This window comes from Pelophylax lessonae, assembly GCF_965119305.1.
Source record: "Pelophylax lessonae genome assembly, chromosome: 11".
NCBI classification, from domain to species: Eukaryota; Metazoa; Chordata; class Amphibia; order Anura; family Ranidae; genus Pelophylax; species Pelophylax lessonae.
Window position 1 is genome coordinate 96960076 of NC_138778.1, and position 20843 is coordinate 96980918.

At 41.3% G+C, this 20843-nt stretch overlaps 1 protein-coding gene and 1 long non-coding RNA gene across 3 annotated transcripts in view; one reads left to right on the forward strand and one right to left on the reverse strand.

Moving 5' to 3' along the window:
• Window positions 1–20843, forward strand: part of LOC309566786 — a 1174540-nt gene that overhangs the window by 360142 nt on the left and 793555 nt on the right. The window lies entirely within an intron of this gene.
• The window catches only part of WNK4 (WNK lysine deficient protein kinase 4), a 374343-nt gene that overhangs the window by 54973 nt on the left and 298527 nt on the right, over window positions 1–20843 (reverse strand). The window contains exons 13-15 of one of the 2 annotated variants that reach the window (XM_082272079.1): window positions 16909–16963; window positions 11360–11512; window positions 4035–4945 (exon numbers count right to left, since the gene is read on the reverse strand). In XM_082272079.1, the coding sequence (XP_082128205.1) occupies window positions 4035–4945; window positions 11360–11512; window positions 16909–16963 (1119 nt within the window). The remainder of the gene's footprint in view (window positions 1–4034; window positions 4946–11359; window positions 11513–16908; window positions 16964–20843) is intronic. The other variant, XM_082272080.1, reaches the window with a different exon arrangement.

The window sequence follows — 20843 nt, forward strand, 5'->3', positions numbered from 1 at the left end:
GATAGAGAACTGGCTCAAGGGGAAAGTCCAGAGGGTGGTGATAAATGAAAGAGTACTCAGATTGGGCAGGTGTGGAAAGTGGGGTCCCACAAGGTTCTGTCCTGGAACCAATCTTGTTTAATTTATTCATAAATGATCTAGAGGAGGGGATATCCAGCACAATCTCGGTATTTGCGGATAATACTAAACTAAGCGTGCCAATATCTTCTATGCAGGATGTGGAAATCTTACAAGCGGACCTGAACAAAATAATGGGGTGGGCAACTGCATGGCAGATGAGTTTTAATGTTGAAAAATGTAAAGTAATGCACTTGGGCGTCAGAAACACGAAAGCAAGCTACTCACTAGGGGGGAAACCTCTGGGTGAATCTAAGATTGAAAAGGACCTGGGGGTCCTAGTGGACAACAGGCTTGGCGGTGGCATGCAATGCCAAGCCGCTGCAAGCAAAGCCAACAGAATACTGGCATGTATAAAAAAGGGGATTCACTCCAGAAATAAAGAGATTATTCTCCCACTCTGAAGACTCTGGTCCAGCCAGATGTGGAGTATGCTGTACAGTTCTGGGCACCGGTCCTCAGGAAGGATGTGCTGGAACTGGAGAGAGCCCAGAGAAGGGCAACAAAAATAATTAGGGGAATAGAGGGCATCGGCTATGAGGAAAGACTACAAGCATTTAACTTATTCTCTCTGGAGAAGAGACGCTTGAGGGGGAATAGGATATCAATGTACAAATACTGTACTGGTGAAGACCCTAGCATAAGGAACAAACTTTTTAGAGAAAGGGAATACAATAAGACACGTGGCCACTCACTAAAACTAGAGGAAAAATGGTTTAACCTCAAAATACGTAAGGGGTTCTTCACTGCCAGAGCAGTAAGGATGTGGAATTCGCTTCCACAAGCAGTCGTATCAGCAGGGAGCATCGATAGTTTCAAAAAACTATTAGATGGGCACCTTAAAGACCACAACATACAGGGGTATACAATGTACTAACACACACATCATGGGTTGAACTGGATGGACTGATGTCTTTTTTCAACCTCACAAACTATGTAACTAATGTTTAATATGTGTATATTTGGTGATTTTTATTAATATATTTTGGTCACCTTCCTTTCACAGTAAAAGAGCAACAACAGACTGATAAAACGCATTCCTCAGCTATCTCCTTTTGTAGCATGTAAGCACATGTACATAGCTGCATAGAAATGAGAGTAATTTGGGTGGAAGAAGTAACGGCTTTGAATCTGACAGTTGTCAGTGGGTGCTGGTCTGAGTAGCACTGTCATTCTGCACTGTGCATGAGGACATCTATGCCTCAATGTAGGCTGGATTCTGGGCACTTCTTTCCTTGGAGGATCACGGCACCTTTGGACATGTCCTCCTGGGAGTTTTGTTAGCACTTCCAGGGCAGTGATTTTGGGCACATTTATAGTGCCATGATTGATTAATACTCCATATAAGACATGAAGAGAGTGCACTGAAGGCCATGGCTGGGAAGAACTGATGTGGAGTGCAACTGTTGTTTTTAAAGGAGAAATCTATTTGATTTTCTCTTTGTAAAGATAATTTTGTTCTTATAAGCAAAGCTATTTTGCAAAATCCAGTCATTTGGACATCACATTTTAAATAGCACCAAAAAAGCTCCTATAAGTGTACTAGTGTGAAGAGGAATAACAAATGAATGCACAGAGTGTGAAGTGGACATGGATTCATGAAAAATCGTTCTTGCCAAACCAATCTATTAACCTTCTACGATGAAGACATGTGCCAGGTGACTCAGACTCCCATGTCTCCTGGACCTTTGGTGTTTGGCTATGCTTCTAGAGCCATAATCTGAACCACAATTGTACTGCAGGACCTTGCGTGACATGTGCTCAAGTTGTTTGGGGGTTGTTGTGTAGACTTGTGTATCAGGGGTGTGGAGTTTAAATGTCACAATCTGCCATCCATGCACAGGTTTGGCATGCAGTCAGGATTACACAGGACTTTACAGAGCTTAGCCCTATTTTTTGATTTCATACTTGAAAGTTAGAAAGCAAACTGTCTATGGCATGAAATTGACTGCATCGGTCACAAAGGACTGAAGAGGTCCTATCACCCAGGTATACTCCAAAGCGTACCTTGGTTGGCTTAGAATAAATATAATAGTTCATACTGTACTGTATATAAATGCTGTATATGAACCCCTGACACAGTGCTCTATATCTTCATTCATACGCTAAAATATTATCAATTCAATTAAAACAGTAAAACAATGCGTTAATTTAATGACCTTAGTTTACTTTCATACACTTGCTACCATGTATATTTTAAAAAAATTCTACGAACAAAAATGCACATTTTTAAAAAATACTGCAACGCATCCCTGTCTCCGAAAGCAGCGTATTTATCAAGAGCAATTACCCATCAGGTCATGCGAACATGTAAATAATAAAGTGCATTTGCAGGTCTAAGTTACCTGCAGATTTACCAGGCTAGGTCCTATTTCCCAAACCTATGGATTTCTCTGTCTTTGGGGAAAAAGTCAGGTCCCAGCAACATTTGCTGTATTTACTAGATTTAATTTATACGACCTGATCCTAATGTTAACATTCCCAACATTTCTTCACTTCCCACACTTATTAGTTCAACATGATGCTCACAAATGAAACCTTTAGCATTAAAATCCTTCACCACTACAATCAGCCCAGATTGATATTGTAAATACCAAGAATCTGCAGGGCAAGTGGTCATTGAATGCTAGCAAATGCAGGCAAAGCTAGGCATTGCGATGTGCCTACATTTGCTTACTCTTGATAAATGTTGCCCTTAATTAATGAAGCAAGAATAAAGAAAAAAAACATGTAACCTGCATTGAGCCAGCTTTAAAGTTATTATTTTTTGAGTTAAGGCTTGGCATAATATATAGTTATTATATGTACCGTATAGGATCATTTGATTAAAGTAGCAGAGAATCCCTTTTGGGATTGTCAGTTAGTTGCAAGGCTCGTGCGCATAGCTATTTAACATCATGTTAAAGCAAAACTTACCATAACGTAAGGCAGGAAGCAGTAGTCAACTCTGAACTATGTTTCAATGGTTCTACTGTCTGCTTATTGTACAAATACTACCAATAAAAGACAGCCATAATGAAGCAGTATTTGCCTCCTTCTACAACAATGATTCCAACTTCAAGTCTGTACCTAATGAATAACACTAACCCCTCTGAATATTAAATCCAACACAGCAGTACTATACACAGAAAAACTGTTTTGTCATAAACAAAGGTTCAGTTCTGGCAAGCTCCAAAAAGGTATTACTACCTATATCTACATATTGTTCTCAGATCCCCAAAGGGATAAATACATATATAGATACCTAAAACAATGATACTTATCAACCACTAAAGTCCAGTGTATAGCCACCATACTGAACAACTCCACAAGTTCCCACACACAGCCTGCCATATACAATGTAGAATAATCAAGGTTTTCCTGCACTTTCAGTAAGAATATGCAAGGAACCTGGAAAGGGCTCTCAAATTTTCTGCAAATACTTTTTTTTACTGTATACATCTTGGGATAGATGCAGGAGCAGTTTCGGTAGAATAAGACAGGTCAAAACAATTGTCCTAATTTACGATTTTTACACTTTTGGTCAAAGAAATTCTATTTACAGACTGTGTGAACTAATGATGGCTTTTGGGTGGGAATCTCCTAGCCATCCAATTTCTATGCAAATAAGCCCACACAGTAAAATTTTAATTTGTATTAGCTGGACTTTGTACATGTGTAGAAGTCAATGAAAAGTGAGTTTGCCTGTACAAAATTTTGCAAAAAAATTACTTAAAGCAAGATGGTTCGTAAGACTTTCTTACTTAGTGAAAGAAAAGTTAAACTTTATAATTATTTTTGTAGGCTCTATCCTAAACTAAGGATTGATTCATTTAGAGTATCTGCCTGGAACTGAACCTGTTTATCACGTGACTGCTAGACATAGGTCCAGAAATAAATGTCTGATACCACCTCACATATTAAAAACGTATGCTTACAGATTGGTTCATGGTCTGTCCCACCACACATCCAGTAGTTTCCAAACTCTGATTTCCAGTTGGAGCTGAAGATGTCTCACAGAAGCTTCCTATACCTGGCTGCAGTTCTGGTAAGTTCGCCACAATGCCAGGGGAAGATGGAATTTCCATCTGTTGGGGAAGCTTCATAGGGTATCCTGGTATGTTAGTAGGTGGCACTTGGTGAGGAAACATTCTGCTGTCTGGTTTCGAATCTGAGTTTACAAAGGCCTGAGAGTAATTGCCTCCCATATTAGAAAAAGTTTGCCCTGGCATGTTTTGAAGAAACATTCCGCTGCTATTGGTGGATCCAGGATATACATAAGGGGACTGCCCTTGAAAGTCCTTGACTGGACTTTGAGGTTGAGAATAACTTGTTGGATACATCAGAGGTGGCTGGGCATGTCCAGACATTGGCTGGGGAAAGATAGTACCTCCATGAGGGATTCCTTGAGGCTGTGTGGTAGCTGTTGATGCCACTGGTAACAAAGTCTGAGCCATGCTCATAGCCAAAGATAAGACATTAGCCAAAGAAAACATGGGTGTGGTTGGAGACCACTGGGTAGCTGGTGGGACATTAGAAACCAAAGCACTATTCATAGTTTGTGACACCATTCCATTTTGCATCATTTGTTGCAAGGTATTTCCATGATTAACAGCAGGAGTCATCATGCTAGGAAGCAATGTATTTGGAGAGTTTGCATGTCCTACTGAAGATGAAGGCATCATATGTGGTGGTAGGGAAGAGAAGTAGCTACCGCTATGCACTGAACTGTAAGCTGCAGGTGGGAAGGTGTGGGAAGATGGCATTGACAAGCTTGTTGAAAATGGTACAGCAGGATTAGATGTAGTTTCAAAAGAAGGCCAAGTTTTACTTGCAGCCACTGGAGAACCTGAGAAACAGACCAGAGTTAAAAGTTAAAATTAAAGTTAAAATCAAACAACACAGTGACACTAAACTTACCTATTACCCAGAAATATGGAATATAACATTTAAGAGCAGCAAATTATTAAAATACCAATCATAAAAAAATATTAGATCAAGTAATAAACGCTGTGTCTGATTTACCAAAAGAGTACAGCATGGCCATATTGCATAGTGAATTTCCCATTGCAAAGGAATTTTCACTTACCTTAGTCAACACAGTGAAAACTCACTTTGCAAAAGAATATCGAATCACTTGCAAGGGAAAAATATAAAAATATTTTTGCTTGCGTAGGTTTGGATGATTGAAGTCAGACCAGCTGCACAGCTTCACCTTATTCACTTAAAGTGGAAGTCCAGTCTAATGCCTTAAATTCTCCCCTGCAATGATTAATGTGCGCGGAGTTCAGCCTTATGTGTCAAAATAAAAAAACTCCAGTTTTTCTCCCTTTATTTTGCAGTTTTCAGTGCTGTCACATGACTTCAATTCCTCTTCCTGCTGAGTCCAAGAGAAACAAGTGGGCGTGGTTACTGAAAGCTAGTGACATCACTTTCAGGGAGGGACAATGTTCCTGTGTAGCCAGTGGGAGTATACAGGATGGGAGGAGCTGATCATAGGTTCCCGCCCATTGTTTTCTCATCAATAAGGATGCATTGTACATCCTAATTCATGAGAAAATGAAGAAATAATTCACACAGGACACATATACAGTATATATATATATATATATATATATATTTATATATATATATTTATATATACAGTATAGCTGTGCAGGGCTTTGAATGAAGACTACCATAGGAGAAGGAAGCTGGACACCGGAAAGGGGGGGGGGACTGTCAGTGTAGCTGGAAGTGCTCTGGGGTCTCAGCTCACAGTCTACAATGATCATAGTACAGGCAACTACACTAAGTCTACGTTTTCACTAGTAGGACTTGTCTTGCCACTTTGGACACACAGAGTCCCATGACAAATCACAGCCTATTGATTTCAATGGCACTCGTTCTCATCAATGCGACTTTGAAAATCAGCGACTTTGAAAAGGTACCTGGACTATTTTAATGCAACTTCTGTTGCGACTTTGATCCAGGGAGTGTAAAGTCGGATCAAAGTCGCACTCTAAATCGCAAATTGGAAATGTAGACTAAAGCTCCCTATCCACTAGTGCGACTTGTCATGTGAATTTGGACACGCAAAGTCGCATGGCAAGTCACAGCCCATTGATTTTAATGGCACCTGTTCCCATCTATACAACTTTAAAAATCAGTGACTTTGAAAAGGTACCTGCACTACTTTAATGCAACTTTTGATGAGACTTTGATCCTGAGAGTGTAAAGTTGGATCAAAGCTGCAATCAAAGTTGCATCCAAGTTGCACTCCAAAGTCGCACTGTAGTGGCTACGTTTCCTCTAGTGCGACTCTTAAGTTTTGCGATTTAGAGTGTGACTTTGAGTGATCCGAATGGACTTCAGCTGAATGGGTTAACACTACCTTGTCTTCATCCACCAGGGGGAGATGAAAAGCAGAAGGAACTCAAGAAACTTGATGATTGGCAGAAATAAATCATTGAAGATGAAGTTCAGGAAATAAACTTTACTATGGAAGTCTATGGACCATTGAACTACAATGGGGAGAGGGAGTTGTATTTTCTCAGGCTGAATTCTGAGGAACTTTCTATTTGGCTGGAATAGAATAGCACATCAATGCTCCTGTGTGCACATCAGCCTGCTACAAGCATGTGGCCTAGTGCTGATTATTGGAGCTGATCGTGGCAGATGCAGAAATAAGCTGACATCTGAACTCTGTGAACCCGGTGGCTGTATCGCTGGGACTGGTGAGAGGACATTGCTGCCATTAACCTGTTGCTGTTAGCAGAGACTGAGCACATAGGGAATAACCTTCTAACTAGAAGCATTAATAACTGCATGCAGACTTTACTGGGACTGTACTCATGTGCACCACCTTAAAGACTGGGCCCCAATGCTAGCTGGCGGAAGAACTTGGGCTAAAGACTAGGGCTAAAGACTGCTTACTCAGATAGCTGACTCACATTCATTTTCCTATTGTCCGTAGTAAGAGGTACCTCTTTAGGGAATTCTACATTGTATTGCTGCCATTCATATAGAGTACATGTTAAAGTGGAGAAAGCCTACTGTTTACAGAAGAGATATTGCAATATTGATTATCATTGCTATTACTGTTTTCTAATACCATTATGTATTTCTGATTTTGTGGATTACCAGGTTTACTCTAATTTACCCTCTACGAGGGTAGAGCTACATATACTTTAATTAATCCTGCACACTTCAAACTGCAACATTACCTGTCTACAATTATGTTTTCATAGCACAGGCACATACCTTTAACTCTCTGTGTTTATACATTTGCTATCCAAAATGCTGTCTATGTAATATATACAGTATCTCACAAAAGTGAGTACACCCCTCCCATTTTTGTAAATATTTTATTAGATCTTTTCATGTGACAACACTGAAGAAATTACACTTTGCTACAATGTAAAGTAGTGAGTGTACAGCTTGTATAACAGTGTAAATTTGCTGTCCCCTCAAAATAACACACAGCCATTAATGTCTAAACCACTGGCAACAAAAGTGAGTACACTTCTAAGTGAAAATGTCCAAATTGGGCCCAATTAGCCATTTTCCTCATTAGTGTTACAAGGTCTCAGGTGTGAATGGGGAGCAGGTGAGTTAAATTTGGTGTTATCGCTCTCACTCTCTCATACTGGTCACTGGAAGCTCAACATGGCACCTCATGGCAAAGAAATCTCTGAGGATCTGAAAAAATGAATTTTTGCTCTACATAATGATGGCCTAAGCTATAAGAAGATTACCAAGACCCTAAAACTGAGCTGCAGCATGGTGGCCAAGACCATACAGCGGTTTAACAGGACAGGTTCCACTCAGAACAGGCTTCGTCATGGTTGACCAAAGAAGTTGAGTGCACATGCTCAGCATCATATCCAGAGGTTGACTTTGGGAAATAGACGTATGAGTGCTGCCAGCATTGCTGCAGAGGTTGAAGGGGTGGGGGGGTCAGTCTGTCAGTGCTCAGACCATACGCCGCACACTGCATCAAAGTTGTCTGCATGGCTGTCGTCCCAGAATAAAGATAATGCACAATAAAGCCTGCAAACAGTTTGCTGAAGACAAGTAGACTAAGAACGTGGGTTACTGGAACCATGTCCTGTGGTCTAAAGAGACCAAGATAAATGTATTTGGTTCAGATGGTGTCAAACGAGTGTGGTGGCAAACAGGTGAGGAGTACAAAGACAAGTGTGTCTTGCCTACAGTCAGGCATGGTGTTGGGAGTGTCATGGTCTGGGGCTGCATGAGTGCTGCCAACACTGGGGATCTACAGTTCTTTGAGGGAACATATGAATACCAACATGTACTGTGACATACTGAAGCAGAGCATGATCCCTTCCCTTTGGAGACTGGACCGCAGGGCAGTATTTCAACATAAAGACCCCAACACACCTCTCCAAAGTGACCTCTGCCTTGCAAAAGAAGCTGAGGGTACAGGTGATGAACTGGCCAAGCATGTCTCCAGACCTTAACCCTATTGAGCATCTGTGGGGCATCCTCAAACAGAAGGTGGAGGAGCGCAAGGTCTCTAACATTCACCAGCTCAATGATGTCATCATGGAGCAGTTGAAGAGGAATCCAGTGGAAACCTGTGAAGCTCTGGTGAACTCCATCCCCAAGAGGGCTAAGGCAGTGCTGGAAAATATTGGTGGCCACACAAAATATTGACACTTTGGGCCCAATGTGGACATTTTCATTTAGGGGTTACTCACTTTTGTTGCCAGCGGTTTAGACAATAATGGCTGCGTGTTGAGTTATTTTGAGGGGACAGCAAATTTACACTGTTATACAAGCTGTACACTCACTACTTTACATTGTAGAAAAGTGTCATTTCTTCAGTGTTGTCACATGAAAAGACAAATAAAATATTATGAAAAATGTGAGGGATGTACTCGCTTGTGTGAGATACTGTATAATATATAAAATGTCATGGGTGTAATATATAAACTATATACGTTTTAAAACTCAAACATTAAGCCATAGCAACCAATTGGTAATCATCTTTTAATAGCATGAATAAAATAACCTGAAACCTAATTTGTTACTGCAATATGGTTGGGTGTTCACTGTGTCTTAAAGGGAAACTATTATGGCTTTGAGTCAGTTTTATTCAGGATTCCCAAAGTACTGTGGTTCTCTAAAGGGAGAGCTCAGCAAAAACAATTTCCCTTCAGAAACAGAAATTTGATTTTTACATGACTCAGCAATTGAAGTAAATATTCATTCAGTTTATTGAGTGAAGATTCTCAACTCTTTTAGTAAATCAGACACTCTGTTAACTATTGATTGATTATTAAATTAAAGAAAGAGGGGGGTAAGTTATTGTTATGATTCTCTAAATTGTGTCATTTCAGAGTCAGCTACAGAGGTCTTTAACCACCTCCCACCCGGGCCATTGTACATATACGGCCGGGTGGGAGTCTCGTCCTTCTGATCGGACGTTCCGGAACGTCCTTCAGAAGGAGCGAGATCGCGCCGCCACGGGCACTCGCAGCGGTGCGATCTTGATGTGCCTGTGTCCCTCAGACACAGAGCAACAAGATGCGGCAGGAGGGCCCTGTGATTGGCCCTCCTGATCACATGGCGGCTGTGTCCAATCACAGCCGTCATGTGATGTAAACACAGCCGTTGTAACGGCTTCGATCTCTTCTCCTCATGACAGATCCTGTCAGTGAGGAGAAGAAGAGGATCTGTACTGCAGCCGGGGGGATCAGTGAGTATTTCTAATTACTCACTGATCACAGGGGGGGTCTGTGCTGGTAATCAGAACATTGATTACCAGTGCAGCCCTGGGGGGGGGTGCCACTAGAGCCACCAGGGATGCCCACCCATGACCACCAGAGATGCCCACCATGGCCACCAGGGATGGCAAACTTGCCAGTGGTGCCCTCCCTATCACTGCTGCCCACCAATGCCATCTGTCAGTGCTGCCCACCAGTGCCCATTATTGCCATCTATCTGTGCCTCCCACCAGTGCCCATTATTGTCCACCAGTGCTGCCTATCAGTGCCCATCAGTGCTGATCAGTGCCGCCCATCAGTGCCACCCATTAGTGCCCATCAGTGCTGCCGATCAGTGCCCATCAGTGCTGCCTATCAGTGCCCATCAGTGCTGCCTATCAGTGCCCATCAGCGCTGCCTATCAGTGCCCACCAATGCTGCTTATCTGTGCTATCTATCAGTGCCACATATCAGTGCCCATCAGTGCTGCATATCAGTGCCACCCCATCAGTGCCACCCCATCAGTGCCACCCCATCAGTGCCTCCTCATCAGTGCCTGTCAGGGCGGCATCATCAGTGCAGGGAAAAACATATCTATTTACAAAATTTTATAACATAAACAAAAAAACTTTTTTTTTTTTATTTCAAACTTTTCGGTCTTTTTTATTTGTGCACCAAAAAAGAAAAAACCTGGCGGTGATCAATTACCACCAAAAGAAAGCTCTATTTGTGGGGAACAAAATGACACAAATTTGGTTTAGGTACAGTGTTGCATGACCGCGCAATTGTCATTCAAAATGCAACAGCGCTAAAAGCTGAAAATTGGCCTGGGAAGGAAGGGGGTTTAAGTGCCCTGTATTGAGGTAGTTAAACAATAGTTTTTTTTTTTCAACAGAGCGGAAAAATTTTTTTTTAGCCAAAATGCTGCATCTTGCTGTCTGCATAGAAGAATGTAACATTTTCATAAGCAATACTTTGTATAAAATATTTATTTATATATTTATTGAAATATAAATAATCTGTCCAATTATTTCAATTAAATTTAAACCTTGAGAAATTTGACACTTAACAGACCAAATGAAAAGTCTGGTATGGAAATGAAATAAAAAAATTGGTACCCCAGTAAGACTAGCCTATTTGATTGTAAAATCTTCCTAGAAGGCACTGAGTGTTATGGCATGCAGGAAGCTCGGTCATGGAAATGTTTTACCTATAATGTCTTTTTCATAGGGGATTACATAAGCATGCACCCATGCGAGGACTTTGCTTGCATGAGGAAGCACAGGTGTTCTATGCATTCTCGTGCAGGCATTCCCATGCATGTCAAACAGGATGCAGTGGCTGCACGGGAAAAGCCGCTGCTCCCAATGTGACAGATGTATATTATGCTAAAGTACACCCGTGTGAATGTGACCTAACTGTACTGTATCCTGCACTTTAAGAATAAATGAATTGGATAAGGCATTACAGACCCTACCCCTGGATAATTAATAACCCTTATCATTTCCACTAGAACACATTTTCTTCAGCAATTATTAAGAAATACAGTGTACCTATGGCCATGGATGGCAGAATGGACTTTTGTCGAAGATCTGGAACACTCATAACAGGTGCAGCTGCAAATACATCATTGTCCAATATGGGGCTACCCTGGCTGAAGAGGCTTGGGGAGACAATTCCTTTGCTTGGACTCGTAGGGGCCAGATCTTAAAATAGAAATATAAACTGAAGAAAATACTTAAGGACACAGAAAGTAAATAAGCAGTACAGCAGAGGACTTAGAACTTGGAAGGCAAATGAAAACCTAACTAAGCTTATCCTATTCCGACTTCCATCCTAAGCCTATTCTAACTACCCTGTAAAAGGAAAGATGCCTATTCTGAAGTCGCTCTGGTCCAGTCACATGACCAGCTTTCAGCGCCGGCTTTAGTGCAGAGGAGGGACATCTAACAACGTATTAACCATAGTGAGCCTATGGGTGATGTCATCGCCCAAGCTCTGCAGCTGTTTTCACTGCCTTTCCTCTACACTGATGCCAGTGCTGGGACCTGATCATGTGACCATACCAGCGCAGCTTCAGAATAGGTAAATATAGCCATCTTTCCTTTTACAAGGTACAGTAGATAGAATAGGCTTAGAATGGAGGTAGGGGTAGGATAAGCTCAGTTAGGCTTTGCCGTGCATTATAATATATATATATATATATATATATATATATATATATATATATATATATATATATATATATATATATATATAGATACATACACAATATTACCAAAAGTATTGGGATGCTTGCCTTTATATGCACATTCATTTTGATGGCATCCCAGTCTTAGTCAATAGGGTTTATTATTGAGTTGCCCCACCCTTTGTAGCCATAATAGCTTCAACTCTTCTGGGAAGGCTGTCCACAAGGTTTAGGAGTTGTGTCTATGGCAATGTTTGACCATTCTTCCAGAAGCGCATTTGTGAAGTCAGGCACTGATGTGGACTTGAAGGCCTGGCTCGCAGTCTCCTCTCTAATTCATCCCAAAGGTGTTCTATCGGTTTGCGGTCAGAACTCTGTGCAGGCCAGTCAAGTTCCTCCACCTAAATCTTGCTCATCCATGTCTTTATGGACCTTGTTTTGTGCACTGGTGCGCAGTCAAGTGGGGACAGGAAGGGGCCATCCCCAAACTGTTCCCACAAAGCTGGGAGCATGAAGTTGTAAACATTGTCTTGGTATGCTGACGCCTAAAGAGGTCCCTTCACTGGAACTAAGGGGCCAAGCCCAAACCCTGAAAAACAACCCCACACAATAATCCCTCCTCCACCAAATGATTTTGACCAGTACACAAAGCAAGATTCATAAAGACATGGATGGGCGAGTTTGGGGTGGAGGAACTTGACTGGCCTGCACAAGAGTACTGACCTCAACTCGAAAGAACACCTTTGGAAAGAATTAGAGCGGAGACTGCGAGCCAGGCCTTCTTGTCCACAACAGTGTCTGACCTCACAATTGTGCTTCTGGAAGAATAGTCAAACATTCCCATAGACATGCTCCTAAACCTTGTGGACAGCCTTCCCAGAAGTGTTGAAGCTGTTAGAACTGCAAAGGGTGGGCCAACTTAAAATTGAACCCTACGTACTAAGACTGAAATGCTATTCATGTGCTTGTAAAGGCAGGTGTCCCAATACTTTTGCGAATATAGTGTATATATGCTTTAAAGTTGAACTTCGGAGATAAAAAAAAAAAAGATTGCACACAAAGTATTAATAAACGTAATGTTACTGGAAGCATATTGTTAGGTTTTTGTTGAAAGAAAAAAGTGGAGTGGCAAGAATTTTTAATGAGTCAGTTTTAAAAGGGGATATCTACTGAATGCCTTTCTGAAGTTCAGACACGCCCACAATATATATGGGGTTTATCATTTTAGGATTAGTAGCTTAGGATAGCAGTGTTAATTTAAAAAGGATGTAAACTTCCTTCTCTTGCTTTTACCTATAGGTAAGCCTATAATAAGGTCTACTTATAGGTAGTGGAAATATCTCCTAAACATGCACGGTTTAGGAGATATTTACATTGCATGCAGCCAGTGACATCACTGGCGCATGCATTCTGAAGGCACGCGGCCTGTGCTGTTCCTTCAGAGCATTGTGCCATGAACGGCGGCTCCCCCGCACATGCGTGGGAACAACGTCATCCCGGCTCTGGCCAGTCATGGAGCCGAAGTCTGCGAACCCGGAAGCAAGACGGGTGAAGATGGAGGCACCTGCAGTGCTGACTTCTTGGTGCAGGAGGGAATCATTTTCAGGTAAGTTTACCAGAATGTGCTAGTATGCAATACATACTAGCACATTGTGACTTTACCCCACAGGTTCCCCCCCAAAAAAAAACAAAATCTCTATGCGGTTTACAACCGCTTAAAAATTGAATGCCACTTGATGTACAAAATAATCAGGTTTGGAGGCATTTAGCATGCAGCAACCTCTTAGCTGGTTAGAAAGGTTTTGTCTTAGGGCCAATTAACACCAGAGAAATACAGTCTGGATGCATTCCGGTTGCATTGTTGATGCATTTTCTGTGCTTTTTGATGCGTTCTAGTGCATCCCCCCCCTCTTTTTTCTTCACCTTAAATAAGGACTTGTGTGTACCAGTGCACTTTTGGTGCGTTACGATGCATTTTTCCGCATTCCAGTACAGTTCAGTGCAGAAAACATGCAGCATGTTCTACTTTTTTTTTTCTGGTACTGGAACGTATTGTACCTGATTGCACTGGTGTGAACTATGCCATTGAAAACCATATAACCTACTATCCATGTATTTTTGATGCAGAAATAAAATGCACTGGACTGCATGTAGTGTGAACTGGCCCTTAGTGTCTATAGATGGTCAAATCTATCACTTACAGCAACAAGGTCAGAGATTTGCCTTTCTTCATTCATAATGTTCACCACCAAGCCTTTCTGCTTTTTTTTTTTTACCCTTGACTGCCTAGATCATGGGTGTCCAACCTTTTGGCTTCTCTGGGCCACATTGAGTGTAGAGAAATTTTCTCGGGTCGCATATAAAATATATACTATAGTTAAGGTATATAAGTAATAAAACGCTGCTGCGCCCTTCCCGCGCTGCCGCCCCCCCCCCCAGCACTAATTTAACACAACTAGTGGATGATCCCCTCCGAGGCAACCTCTGCCTAAAGTTAGTTGGAAACCTCTGTGGCCGTGCCCCCGACTCGACTTCCTTCCTCCCCAGCAAAAAAAAAAAAAAATTGTCAGGGGGCAGTGGGCCGCATTGCCTGTGGTTCCGGGCCGCATGCGGCCCCCGGGCTGCAGGTTGGACATGCCTGGCCTAGATTGATAATGATATTGTGCAAGATGCTATTCCTTTTTCTGTGGAGAAAAGGAACTAGACATCCGTTAAAGATACTTTTCTACATAACTCTGTGTATAAAACAAACACTACTATTGCCAGGAATGCTTGCCTTAGACTTAATCATTTTTAATAAGAGTATTAAAACGGGGTTATGATATGGAGTGTGGTTGATTTTGTTTCTCAGTTCAATACATTGATATGAAGCCAAGAAGGAGAGGAGTGGGAATATAGGAGCCCAATTGACAGGGACTAAACCTAAGCGCCAGGTAACCCACCACACATTGGGTCTTTATATTTGGTGAGTGACAGTGTGTAGAGCGGTGTATTATTATTATTATTATACAGGATTTATATAGCGCCAACAGTTTACAATGTGAGGTGTAGAGGCAAGGCTGCTGTTAGAAATCACAGGGCCCCATACAGCCTACCTGGCAGCCCCCCCCCCCCCCCCCACGAATATATCAATATATATATCAATATTTTTTTTCACTAAAAATATACTAAAATCATTATTATTATATGCAAACATAACAGAGAATCCGTGTGCCCTTTTTAGTTGTTTTTTACATTAAAAAAAATTATATATTTTGTTTAAAATGTTAAAATTTTTAATAATACACTTAAATGCACTAAAATCATTATTATTATATGCAAACATAAACAGAGAACCCGTGTGCCCTTTTTAACTGTTTTTTACATTTTTTTTTTTACATTAAAAAAAATTATAATTGTTTTTTTAAAATGTTAAAATTTTTTATAGTACACTTAAATGCACTAAAATCATAAACAGAGAACCCGTGTGCCCTTTTTAGTTGTTTTTTACATTTTTTTTTTACATTAAAAAAAATTATATATTTTGTTTAAAATGTTAAAATTTTTAATAATACACTTAAATGCGCTTAAATCATTATTATTATATGCAAACATAAACAGAGAACCCGTGTGCCCTTTTTAATTGTTTTTTACATTTTTTTTTTTACATTAAAAAAATTATATATTTTGTTTAAAATATAAATTTTTTTTATAATACACTTAAATGCACTAAAATCATTATTATTATATGCAAACATAAACAGAGAACCCGTGTGCCCGTTTTAATTGTTTTTTACATTTTTTTTACAATAAAAAAATTATATATTTTGTTTAAAATGTTAACATTTTTTATAATTTTAGTTTACAATTTTTTAAATGATTCATTTCCATTGTTTAATTATAATTATTATTTTTTTTTACAAGTTGTTATTTTTCTACAGGACAGGGAAGCCTGCAGCCCTGCGGCACAGTGAAAGGGGGGCACACGGGGAGGAGGTGGGGGCAGGTGTAGGCAGAACAGGAGGGGGATCAGTGTCAGAGCAATTAGAAGAGAATTACAATTAGTAAGAAGCAATTACATAAATGATGTCCTGTGTCTGTGTTTCTCCCTGCAGCAGCTGAAAGCTGGCAGGGGGGGGAGAAACTGGCTTTCAGCTGCTGCAGAGAGCCACACAGGGCTTACTTCTTTAATTGCAGCTCTGCCCGACCGCACTGATTCCCCATGCTGTTGGGGCCCCCCGTGTTCCCGGGCCCCCTACAAGAGGACTAGTGGTCCCCCCCCTATCAGCGGGTCTGTGTAGAGGGCACACAAAGATCTACAGCATTTGTCACCTTCATGCATGATTGGAGCACATTTTGAATTGCAGCACTAATGTGGACTGTATAAGTCGTTCCATGAACTTCACGTTTATTGTTGTATTCACTATATACATTTTTTTGCTCAGGAAAAGGAGGACAAAAAGGAGGACAATGTTTTGTTTATAAGTACACATTGGTATACAAGTAATAGGCGGAGATTATGTAAGTCTTCCATATTAGATGTTTTCTATATATGAAGAAGAGGGTTACAAACCAGTGGATTTGTAGGACACCTTGCGCCCACATTTATTATTTTCGTTGTTTGATTTAAGTTGTGGTTTTGAGACACAAAGTGGCGGTTAGCAGCAGGAATGTACATGTTTGCCTTATTTATCAAGCGGAGTATGGCCACCCTAGTAAAACTGTCAATAGGTGAAGCCATGTGAAGCCATACTTGAGAACAGTGTTTTTTTAAGACCCTCTTTAATAAAGTAAAGGGTTTCGCATTTGCAACAGCCCTTAAACCAGTGACTGTTTTTCCAGCTGCGAATAAAATGAACAATGCTCTTGTCATAGAGAAAGATACCTCTGCAGATGGAAAACATAAGGGGTCTATTTGAAAAGTTTGCTTACCACTGAGAGATGAGCAGGAGAAGGAACGGGATAATTCTTGAAGTTGTTGATCAGTCTGTTCAAAATAATTATATGTGATAAAGTCAGTTTCACTGGAGTATTGCAACATTCTGTAATAATAAGAGGCTAATTTCACCAAAAAAACTTTGACCAGCGCTTGTGAGATAAATAGCAAAAGGTGAATATTTGTCTTAAAGCGGAGTTCCACCCAGGGGATACTTTTTTTAATAAAAATACCCCGGGGACATTCAGGGCTAGTACATTCCACAATGGCTATCCTCTGATCTGTCCCGGGTTGCACTTACCTTTTAGGAGAAATACTTACCTTGAAAAAGTATTCTCCAGCGCTGCCATCTCAAGTGTGGGCAGCTTGAAGCCAGCGCGATCCTCTTCCTTCTTCTTCGGTCCCACGATGCACTGCATCGACCCCGCCGTCACTTCCGGTGCGTGCGCGTCATCCCTCCACAGCTTCTGGGCATGCCCAGAAGCTGTCTAGAAGGGAATGACGCGCGCGCACCGGAACTGACGTCGGGGCCGGAGCAGGCGCATTGATTCCTGGGAGCGATGACGTTCAGCTCCCAGGGATCATTGCAAAAGCCAGGAAGTGACGAATCGCCGTGGCCGCCGAGGGGAGGAAGAAGGAAGTAAGGTAAGTATATTTTCTCTTTTACTTACAAGGTAAGTAAAAAAAAAATTAAAAATTGCGATTATCCATTTGTTTTTCAGGTGACCCGGAGCGAGAAGATGGAGGTAAGTATCATTGTAAGGTGGAACTCAGCTTTAAGTCTGTGCATGCATACCAATGCGTGAGGATGGGAGCACAAGGTCACTTTTGGTGGTGTAGAAACAACAGTTTATAAATGGAAAGGGTGGCTGCCGGCTCCAAACAGAGCTAGATGAGACTCTGCAATACACAAGCAAGGGAAGAGAGCAGAGCAGCCCCACCTCAGTGTAGATTAAAAGGTTGATTTATTGCATAAAAACAATATAAACTTACGGGAAGGGGATAAATAGCCAGCATAATAGAACAATCATCTGCAACACTTGAGGGAGGATTTGGAGGTGGAGTGGAGCAGCCACTGGTCCAGGCTGTGTCGGTGGTGTCCAGCACTTCCTGGTTCCTGTGCTGTCTTCCAGCATCCTATGTCACATTCGGGAGTGGCAGGGGGTGCTCGCGTTCGGAGCATGAATGCGCCTTCTTCAGGCGGAGCACGCAGGAACCAGGAACACAGGAACCAGGAAGTGCTGGACACCACCGACACAGCCCGGACCAGTGGCTGCAACACTCCACCTCCAAGTTCTCCCTCAAGTGTCGCAGATGATCGTTCTATTATGCTGGCTATTTATCTCCTTCCTGTGAGTTTATATTGTTTTTATGCAATAAATCAACCTTTTATTCTACACTGAGGTGGCGCTGCTCTCTTCTTCCTTCCCTTAATTCCACCAAAAATTGAAAGCCACTGTTGGGCTGAGACACCTGCCAATTTCTTATATTTGCCAGAGACTACAATTACAAAATTTTGATTTGTGTTTTCACTCAGAAAAGGCCATAACAGAGGTGACTCGAAATTATTTTTACTAAATTATTACATAAGTATCACTTAAAGGGTAACTCCACTTTAGTGGAAAAAAATCCTAACAAATTAAAAAAAAATATATATAGCATATACAATTGCAACACAAGTCATATTGTGATTGAATGTTATTAAAAAATGACCTTTCCTTTTAAATCTGCAGCACTGTAATTTTCTGTAAAGTGCAATGCAATATGGCTACCTGGAGGTGTTCTGTACACAGATGGTGCACAGAACGCCTCCCAGAAATGTTATTTCCTGCCTGTGTGACTGGCTTACTGATTTTTCCCAGAAGTTTGCTCTAAGATACAAATCAGGTTTTGGCTTTCCTTGCAACAAAAATGTAATTTTTGGTCAGATACTCTCAAAGGAAATCAAATCTAAAGGGATGCAGACCCTGCCAAACTCCTTGTTGTAGGTGCAGCGGCTGACTGATAAATATAAAACCACTCCCATACAGATTCACTAAGCAGATGGACACAGGCAAACAAATAGCTATCCCTTCAGGATAACAAAAGGTAGGAATCTGCAACAAATGTTGGTAAAATCCTTGAAAATGTACATACCGTAGATCACCTAGAGTGAATTTTTTTTTTCTCAACAAAAGCGGAGTTACTCTTTAAGTATTGGGTTTGTAATGTTGTAGAGTATTTGATCAAGTAAAATAAACTATAACACTAGCAGCGCTAAAAAAAGGTCCATTGAATAAACCAGTGTCCTTAATGACTCATAAACCATATAAAGTGCAGTCCATACAGTAATACATCAGGCACAATTCATCCACCAGGGTAGGGGAGTGAAGGGTCTTGACTGTTCCTCCAAAACATGCACACAGTATGACCAATTCCAAACATTCCTGCAGTCCAATAGGAATCCCGAATGGTGTCCTATGTGAAATATTCTGGGACCGCGCACATCAGCTCTCATCGCAGAGAGCTGATGTGCGCGGTCGCAGAATATTTCACATAGGACACCATTCGGGATTCCTATTGGACTGCAGGAATGTTTGGAATTGGTCATCCAGTGTGCATATTTTGATCCTTTATGCCTTCACTCCATTACCCTCCTGTAAGTAGACATCTTGAGGGGAGAGGGGCTTTACTGTGTGTAGGTTTAATAAAAGTTTGCAGAATTACACTATTGTTGCCCCCACTTTGTTCAATTGCATGAACTTTGAGCGGAGGAATTCTGGAGGAAGGAGGAGTGTGGTACAGCCCAGCAGTGATCAGTACACCCGTGGATTGGTGGATTTTGATTGAAGGCTCTATATTCACCAGGTTCTGGTGAGTGTTTCATCCAAAGGGGGGAGCACTAGAGTGTGGTGTTATCTTTGGAGGAACAGTCAAGACCCTTCACTCCCCTACCCTGGTGGATGAATTGTTCCTGATGTATTACTGTATGGACTGCACTTTATATGGTTTATGAGTCATTAAGGACACTGGTTTATTCAATGGACCTTTTTTTAGCGCTGCTAGTGTTATAGTTTATTTTACTTGATCAAATACTCTACAACATTACAAACCCAATACTTAAAGAGTAACTCCGCTTTTGTTGAGAAAAAAAAAATTCACTCTGGGTGATCTACGGTATGTACATTTTCAAGGATTTTACCAACATTTGTTGCAGATTCCTACCTTTTGTTATCCTGAAGGGATAGCTATTTGTTTGCCTGTGTCCATCTGCTTAGTGAATCTGTATGGGAGTGGTTTTATATTTATCAGTCAGCCGCTGCACCTACAACAAGGAGTTTGGCAGGGTCTCTACAACACCCTTGTTAACAGTTCTTTTTGTATAGTAGCTGCTTTGAGACTTTGCGTCTTCATAACTCCTTGTTGCTATCTACTTTGTTCTTTTGTGCGCGGGGTGAGCCACTTTATGAGACCTGTTTTTGGTCACACATATTCTGACTCTTTTGTTTGCATTGGGTTTGTAATGGCTTGGGTATTAGAGTAATGAAAAGGGAACTCTGGTGGATTATTGAGAAACAAAATAAACCAGCATGTCATTAAACGTACCAGCAACTATGCAAAGCTAAAACATTAGTTGGCCTTCATATTCAAATGAGGTGAGAGAGATCTGAGATGACCACTCTAGTTCATATTGCTATTTTTTTTTTTTAAGACGGCAACAGGCAACAAGTTTACTGAGACAAATTTCCCAGGCTGTCAGACAACTCCAGGCATTAGGCTACATTCACACTGCCGATTAGGACCAGTTGGAAAATCCTGCTACGGCTCTCATGGGCTTGGTGCGGCTGCCAGCCCTGTTCACTATAATTAAAGGTCAGAGGCGGTTGCACCTATTCGCAGCTTTCTGGCAGCCAGCGATTACCTACCATGACCGCTGGCTGTGCAGAGAGCC